Raw genomic sequence first — 9,202 nt, 5'->3', positions numbered from 1 at the left:
CATATTTCTTCATGTATTAATGTTCTGTGTTTTAAAACAAGCCATCATGCTATATAGTTTGACCAGCAGCAGCATGTCTCAACCATTTTCTCACCGACTCTTTTGAGATTCTGTAGGTGTCTTAAGTCTGTGGTTACAGTTTGAAACTCAGTGCCCCGTCGAGAAAAGAAATCAAGAAGAAAAATGTGATCCATGCCACTCGTTTCCTCCCTTATGATCCTACTTTGCATAATGTTCTTGTGCTGCAGGATTTTTACAGGGAATCAGTAAAAGGCCTTGTTGCTGAAACGGAAACTGCTCCGTGTGTTCAGAAAACATGCTGCTTCAATCGCTTTGATAATGAAAATAAATCTCCTTCCAATAATTTGGCGTGTGTGTCATTTTTACCCAAATGCAGCTTTAATGGCAAAGTTTGTTTGCAGACAGTAGGGGGCAGTGAAGAGCAGGGGCATGTACTGGGTGAACAGAGGCGTCCCTGGTGAACTGATCTCTAAATAGCAGCGTACAGTGAAGAGGAATCTAGGACTGACTAGAATAGAGACAAGGCTGTCACAGGATTTGTAAGTATACATAATGCAGAGGCTTGGCTTTGTTCAAAACAATTCCTCTTTTTTTTTTCTTTTTTTTGTATGATACAAACTTCATATGGAAAAATATAGAATAAATGCATAGACAGTTTCTCTTTAACAAGAAAATTCAAAGTCCACCCTATATGGATGTCTGCTTGGCTCAGGACTGGCTTCTCTCTACTGGATCTTCAAGGATGTCCACAGCCGTCTTTCCCACATTGTCCATCAGGTGGCGCCACTTTGGGGCCTCAATGGCATCCAGAAGAGCAGCCAGCTCAACCTCCAACTTTTCAACTGTGTCCTCCACTTGCTGCAGGAAGCGTGACACATGCGTGGTTGACAAGTAAATAATACATTAATAAGTTGTAGTATGAATAATAGAATCATCACTGATGAATAATGAATCTGAATGAATAAAACAGTTTCCCAAAACAGCTGGTAACGCAAGGTAAGGTCTGAGTAGGACTGGGGTTTGCTGGATGAGATGATGTAGAGATCTGGAGTAGATCACTAGTGTATTAATAATGTTATGAAAAAGGAAATGTTGAGGAATATTGGGCATTCATTCTGTCAAAACCAAGGAGGGAGGGACTTCCAAACCCTGATGGTTTCAAACCACTGAGGCCTAAATGTGAGGTTAGATTAGAAACTACACCTTCTCCACTACATCCAGGCGGTGGTGAAGATTCGTGTGCTCCTGACAGGCGCTTGAACGCACTGCTTGAGGCAGAAGGTGGGGCTCAGGACCTGAAAACACATTAGATGTATACTCAGTGTTACAGATGCACAGTATAAGCAAACAAGATATAATAATGAATCATGAAAGGTACTTAATAATATGCTGTTTTTAACACCGTATGAGAGACGAGAACAAGGAGATGAATTTATTCCTGTGAGCTTAACAAAACTTTAGTCACACACTACAGGAACTAGCCAGCTGATTAGGAGAGCTGAACTAAAAGACGGATCACTCATCTGTTTTATATCAGCTCAGAGTTGTGTAATCCTAGGCTCACTGTGTTCACGCAGGATTGGAGGTAAATTAGAACAATGCAACTGCATGCAAAGATAATGCAAAAGCAGGCATGTTTTTACGGGACATGCAGCTGCTGGTCACAGTTTAATTATGCACGGGAAGCACATCATTTAAACATGGCAGTGTCTTAGCAGTGCATAGCCATAAGATGTGAAATCTGCCATTTACCTACAACTCTGGGCTTAATAGGGCTGTTATCGCCCCAAAGCATGAATACATTTAAAAAATAGAGCAAGCCTCAAATAATAACCACATGGGTGTGGTTCAAACTGAATATTCTTGCCAACATACTGTAGCTTTACGAAGAATAATGTACAAACTCTTGCCTCTTGTTTCTAACATCATTGTAACCACTAAATAAGAAATAAAGGCACTTCCTGTCAACATTGCTCATATCTATGAGTCCAAAGTGTTTTTTATACACAATATTTGGCAACCTAAAACCCTTTGTTGGCAAACCGTGTGGAGTTTACCACATCATGGGAAATGTTAACAGTCTGATGAAAATCTTGATGGGTCTTGATAATCATTCAGAAATAAAACAAAATCCAATTAAATCCAGTTCGTTCCTGCTTTATGAGATAATAGCCGTACTTGACGGGTGGGTAAACAGAGTTCGTATCTTGTGGCCATGCATTACTAAGATGTTGCCACAGTGCCTTATTAACTTGTGGTCAGGACTTCATTATCACATTCTCATGTATTACTGACTCGTGGTGAAGCAAAATTTTGTGGCTACCCACTAATATTTCTTCCATCCATGCCACCAAAAAGGCTCTGGATTTGTTAGCTTGAGTGGCAGCTCGGGGCTTTGTCAAACTGTTTCAAAAACCGAGAGAGAAGAGGAGTTAAAAGACAACAAGACTGGAGGGAAATATGAGAAGAAGAAGAGTTCATGGTGAGGTGAATTAGTCTAAGGACAAAAAACACTCCCAAACTGGCGTCTGTGCTAGCTAGCTTGCATCTATCATCATCTCTACATTTGTCTCACTGAGTGTTTGAGGATGAAAATGTATTTCCTGCTCTGTCTGAGAGGTTTTAGAGGAGCTTGTGGCTGATTTTGTTCCCTTCAGACAAAGCCAGTTTCATTATTTCTTATGTTTTCCACTATTTCTGTCAAGCTAAGCTAAACAATTGACTGTAGTTTGAAGTTTTCTTACTACAATGATCGTACCATATGAATGTATATGCATCTACAGTCACGAAAGTCAACAGAGTTTTGTTTGACTAAACACTTAAAAACATGGTGACCAATTAGAACTGAAGTCCTTATATATCATAGACATACAGCGTAACAAACGATAATAATTCTTTCTAGCCAAGCTGAAGACAAACAGGACTTAAACCCTACGCCAAGTACTCCTAAAACTATGTGAAACTTTTCGTTTTTAATTTTTTGTGTTGTCTCTGTGCCGTTAACATTCATATTATAGAGAATATTAATATATTTCAAATATAAATGAATTATTCTGAAGGTTAAATAATCAGCCTGCAGATAAAACCTTCAGATTGCCTGCAAACATGTGAATCCAGTAAGATACCATGTGTACTTTAAATGCGATTTTAAGTTATTGATAGGTGCTGTGTCCCTAAGCCCCTTGAATGTGTCTTTTAAATCTATATGTTAAATGCGTGCAGCGTTTGGCCATGCAAACACAACGGTACTCCATGTAAACAAGCTCAAGAATTACACGTTGGGTTTAGTTTGTCTTTAAAACTGAAAAGGTTTCTGTGCAGATTGACTTTATCTTGCAAAGAAAACAAATATCAAAGTTTATATTATTGTTACATGTCCTTATAAAGAAACAAGTCTTTGCCATCTGATGTACATCTTTAATGTAGAGCTGAAAACTAACCAGAGGAAATGTGCTTTTAGCTTATGTTGCTTATCTGCTCGTTTCCAAATGCAATGCTCCTTTTAACAGTTTATATTTTCTTGAATTATGTGACTCTTTAGTTAAACAGCAGCCGATTGATCAGGCCTACTTGAAGGCCACAGTTAGTATGCTGAGGAGACAGCCGTGATGCTTGGTGTTAATTCGCTTCAGCAGGCCAGAGAGGGCCACATGCATTGTCCCAGGCATTTCCCTTCTCACACTTAAGTTTCCAATTATCTGTTTCTCTTTGAAGCCCGGGTATTTGGGGGACGCTTCCGTTCACTTGCAGCTCTCTGCTTCTTTTTTTAACGTCTTCTTATCGGCGACAGGCCAAGCTCCCCTTGATAGTATTTATTCTTTATAAAGTAAAGTGACTGTCTCATCCACTGGCTGAATGCTTGCAGCTGTGAAGTCACTCTCATTTAGAAACAACGAAACACTTGGTGTGAATGTAGACGGCTAAGGCTTGACAGCATGTTATTGAGAATTAGTGATCTTTATGAAGTGTTTGGCTGACCCTGACCCCTAACTAAGTATTGTAGTTAGGGGTCAATTAGTCATTTTTTCTTTTGTGGCCAACACACAAAGAGTTGTACTCCCTTGTTCAGCTGTACCTGAACATCAAGCTGCCCTGATTTTACCACAGCCTCTCATGGAAACATTTTTACAAGCACCATTATGGTGTCCAGCGAGTGCCAAGTTCAGTACATGCAGGAATCAGGCCAAGAAAGAGCGATGGATGATGGAAGGTACATTAAATTCATCAGGCTTCCCAGCAAGCGGACTAAGCAGATGTCTGCCTCGGTGTGTGCTCCGCAGTGGGGGTTTTGTTGCACTCACTCTTGTGTATGAGGACTTGGCAAAGCTCGCTGCTTTGATTTGACAGTGACAGATGAATTATGAAAAGTCTGCAAAAGACATGAAGTTTTCCTACACTGGATCTACACTAAAGAGCCAGATGTGAATTTATCAAAGTGGCGGTTCTCGCTGTTGCATCTCACAACAACCACAATCTTTTGTTGTAGTGAATGTGCTGCTGGTTTCAAAATCAAAAACAACAGGGGGAAGAAAGGGGGATCTGGTTGGGAGTGAGGGGGGCTGAAATCCCTCCAAACCACAACTGCGCTTCCATCTAAGTGTCAGCGTGTACACAGCGCAGCCTGCTCTTTTAGAGTAAAACTTGCAACGGGGAGCTACATGCTGAAGTTTGTGATGTATGTGGCGCCCACTGAGTCTGCCTTTTTTTGCAGATGCAATAGAAAGGGGCGGATGCGAAATCGCCAGCTTGTGTTAACAAACGGCAAGAAGGCATTTGTTCCTGTTTATGTTGGCATGTGCTTTCAGGCCATCTCGCTGAAGACTGTTTTTCCTCTTTCAGAGCTCTTCCAAGAGGTTAAGAAATGCACATGCACACGTAAACACACATCAAGAAAACACACCACAGGAAAAGCAAACACAGATATGACGATCTAACACAGCTGCAGCTGAGGACAAAGGTCAACTACCTGGTGTGTGTGTTGAGCGTGTTTGTATGTGATGCTTTGCATGGCTCTCTATAGGAGAGCAGGAGTTCAGCTGAGTGTAAAATTGAAAAGTCAATACAGGTCAGAGCTCACTGTTTAACTGACAGCCACATTACTTTTAAAGTTTAAGCTACAAGTCAGCTGACATTTCAGACCTTTCCTCCTTACTCCACACTGCTGACATCCAAACTGACACTTTGGTTGGGTAACTTTACCTTCTCCTTTCAGTTTAAAACCTTCTGCAGTACTGGTCTGTTGTAGTAAAGAGAGAGCTGAGCATAAAAGCACAGTTGGTGATTTACCAGTGGACCCATATTTCTACTTCTACCCATGGTCACGAGCTTCTGGCAATGACAGAAGGAATGAAATTACTTCCCCTGGGGTGGTGGTACTCTCAAATAGATATAGAGTGAGAAGCTTGGACACTTGGAAAGGGTTCAGAGTAAAACAGCCTCCTGGAAGCCTCCTAGAAGCAGAAGCAGGAGAGAATACATCTCTCGGCTGGCTTGGTCTTGGTATCCCACCGGAAGAGCTGGAGGAGGTAGCTGGGAAGCGGGAGGTCATCCCTGCTTACACGTGAATTATACTTCTGCGTCAGATCTACTTTGTACCTAACACCAGAACCAGAACCCCATTTTAACAGCCTTCTATGTAACCTGACATGAACCTCCTGAGAAGTATAACTACACGCCAGGTCGATGCATACCACAATGACTTGAATGGTGTGGAAGGTTGGTGATACAAGATTTCAGTTACTGCATAAATTAGGACAGAGATTTCCTGTAGAGGTTTAAATCAAGCTATGTATGTATGTATGTATGTATGTATGTATGTATGTATGTATGTATGTATGTATGTATGGATGGATGGATGGATGGATGGATGGATGGATGGATGGATGGATGGATGGATGGATGGATGGATGATGGATAGAAGGATGGCTGCTAGATGGATGTATGTATGGATGGATGTATGTATGTATGTATGTATGGATGGATGGATGGATGGATGGATGGATGGATGGATGGATGGATGGATGATGGATAGAAGGATGGCTGCTAGATGGATGGATGGATGGATGGATGGATGGATGGATGGTTGGCTTGATGGATGGATGGCTGCTGGATGGATGGATGGATGGATGGATGGATGGCTGCTGGATGGATGGCTGCTGGATGGATGGATGGATGGATGGTTGGCTTGATGGATGGATGGTTGGCTTGATGCATGGATGGCTGCTGGATGGATGGATGGATGGATGGATGGATGGATGGCTGATGCATGGATGATGGATAGAAGGATGGCTGCTAGATGGATGGATGGATGGATGGATGGATGGTTGGCTTGATGGATGGATGGCTGCTGGATGGATGGATGGATGGATGGATGGATGGCTGCTGGATGGATGGCTGCTGGATGGATGGATGGATGGATGGATGGATGGATGGATGGATGGATGGATGGATGGATGGTTGGCTTGATGGATGGATGGTTGGCTTGATGCATGGATGGCTGCTGGATGGATGGATGGTTGGCTTGATGGATGGTTGGCTTGATGCATGGATGGCTGCTGGATGGATGGATGGATGGATGGATGGATGGATGGATGGATGGATGGATGGATGGCTGATGCATGGATGATGGATAGAAGGATGGCTGCTAGATGGATGGATGGATGGTTGGCTTGATGGATGGATGATGGATGGATGGCTGGTTCGGTGGCATGCAGTGACTCCAGTTTAGTTGACACATCAGTCAGCTGAATGCTACTTTCAGCTGACTGTGAAATAACTAAAGACAGCACTAGCCGTGCTTTGCTTGAATATAATCAGCTGATTGCACTTGACTTCACTTTTCACTGACACTTCCATTCTTTCATGTAAAAACAAACGAACTTGAACTATTTTCAGCGTGTTAAGTTCATCAGAAAAGCCATCTGGTTTCTGTGCGTACAAGTCAACTGTCACGTCCACTGCTTTTGCCTCTTGCTCTGTGACAGTTCAACTGTTTTCACTACTTTTTCTTTTTGTAGCATTTACATCTTTTCTTTTTAATATAACTATTGTATGACCCAATTATCTTTTCATACTTAGTGTGTGAAATAAAAACGAAGTTTTTAGATGACATCAACTGTGGTCTGTGTGTTTGTGTGTGTTCACTCTGTTTGCTTCCTGCAGTTGGCCATTCTTGTAGTATGAAGTCAGTGTAATTCACACTCTGAGGCTGTCACACACAGATTTGGCTCTGAGGGATTGTCCCACATATTTCTGAATTTCCATTAGATTTCGGTGACACTGGAACACGCAGAGCTCAGAAATGCTGGTTTGAAGCGGCAGATGAACACGATACATGAAGTGATCGTTTGAGAAATACTCGCAACGTATTCGCTCAAGTGTAGCCAGAGCTGCAGTTAAATTAGTAACAGATGTGCTGGCAAAATCCCGAACACACTCAAACATGCATGATGTCAGTTTGGCGCTCATGTGAGCACGCACACACAAACACACACACACAGACGCACACACATCTGTAAACCTCTAAAGTCTATTGCACTGTGCTACAAACATGTAGTAGGATGGAGATGATCGGATGTATCTCCACTAAGCTGATCCATAAATCAGTTTTAGCAAATCAAAACGCTGATCTCTGTTCTGTGTTCTCTGACTCTTCCTGTTTGACCTGTGACCCCCACCTCCACCACGATACACACCGCACTTACCTGCTGCGGCATAGCCAATCAGGAGGAGGAGGAGTCCAATCGAGGAGCCGGAGGGGCAGCTCATGATGAAGACAGAAACCTGGCGGGCAGCTGGTGGCAAAGAGTGAGGAGTGTGAGAGAAAAGAAACAAAGAAGTGAGAGCCCCGAAATCTCTTTTAACTCAAAATTAGGATAAAAACCCAAAGATTTCTGCTTCCATAAAGCTCTTCCCTTCTCCCTCTCTGCCCCGTGTTCGGTCCTTTGCTTTCTAATCCTTCCCTCCCTGACTTGGTTGAGCTCACTTTCCTAATGAAAACATTAGAAGCGGGACAAAAAGTTCAGATTCTGGGAAGGGGCGGGAGAGATGTCTGGGGAGGGGACTCCTCTTTTTCAGCTGCACACTGGCAAGCCTTTAAACAAGGTTGTATTTAGTTTTGAGTTACTGGCATTCATCCTAAAAAAAGTACCTGTGGTGGCTTGTTGTTTTTGTTTATATGGAAGATAGCAAACTAGCCACTTTATTAGGTACAGATGAGGACTAAATTATTAGACCCCCCCCCCACCAAATTTTCCCAACTGCTGTTTTAAGAGAACAAGGGACTTTCAACACAGTATTTCTAAGCATTCGAGTTTTCTTTAGAAAGCATAAATGATTTCTTTTTGCACAAATATCAGAATCATTTCAGAAAAACACCCAAAACTTCAGGAAAGGTTTGAGCTGTAAGATAAGAAAGCACCAAAATAAAAAACAGTTTAGGCTTAATAAAAGAATTGGTGATGCCCAGAAAGCAGGAGATAGACACACAAAGTTATCACAGCATTTCCATGCATCAAGACGTGGAGTGAGAAATATCATCAAGAAATTCAAAGAGAGCCACACAGTATAGAAGAAGCCTGGCAGAGGGAGCAAAAGATTTCAAAGACTGGAAAGAAAACTAGCGAGAGACGTGTCTAATGACAACTGTTAATACACTCGTGAACGACTTAGTCAAGTCAAGAATTGGAGTCTCAAAGAAGACACAGACCGAGAGAAATGCCTTCAAGCCAGACTAAAGTGTGCTAAGGACAACCTGGAGAAAGGGTATTCATACTGGAAGCATGCCCTTTCGTCAGATGAGATGAAACTGTTTATGTTTGGAGAAAGAACAATCAGAAGAACACTGTCCCCACAATGAAACACTGTGGCGGGAGTATTAAGCTGTGGGGATTATTCAATGTTTCTGGAACTGAGAATCTCATCAAAGTTTGAAGGAATCATGAAGAAAGAAGGATATATGAAGATTTGATTTGATTTTGTCTTCCAACGCAACGGCAGCATGGGCTGGGATTGCTCAGGAGACAACTGCTAAGACACTGCAGGCTGTTATTCAGCAAAAAAGGACACATAATCGACCATTAGCGTCAGGTGGGCTAACAGCCAATCACGTGGCAGCAACTCGGTGCATTTAGGCTGTTAGAGATGATCAAGACAACATACTGAAATTCAAACTGAGCATCAG

General features: G+C 42.2%; 1 protein-coding gene across 1 annotated transcript; it reads right to left on the bottom strand.

The window, feature by feature from the left end:
- Window positions 1-377: 377 nt before the first annotated feature.
- LOC309719966 (placenta-specific protein 9-like) lies at window positions 378-8,037 on the bottom strand. The gene is made up of 3 exons (XM_082556416.1): window positions 7,725-8,037; window positions 1,225-1,316; window positions 378-879 (listed from the first exon to the last, which is right to left on the bottom strand). The coding sequence occupies exons 1-3, from the start codon at window positions 7,786-7,788 to the stop codon at window positions 730-732; spliced, it is 306 nt and encodes a 101-aa protein (XP_082412542.1). The 5' UTR covers window positions 7,789-8,037; the 3' UTR covers window positions 378-729.
- Between the last annotated feature and the right edge of the window lie 1,165 nt (window positions 8,038-9,202).

This window comes from Aulonocara stuartgranti (assembly GCF_965226115.1).
Source record: "Aulonocara stuartgranti genome assembly, chromosome: 13".
Classification (NCBI taxonomy): domain Eukaryota; kingdom Metazoa; phylum Chordata; class Actinopteri; order Cichliformes; family Cichlidae; genus Aulonocara; species Aulonocara stuartgranti.
This window is presented reverse-complemented; position numbering and strand designations above follow the sequence as displayed.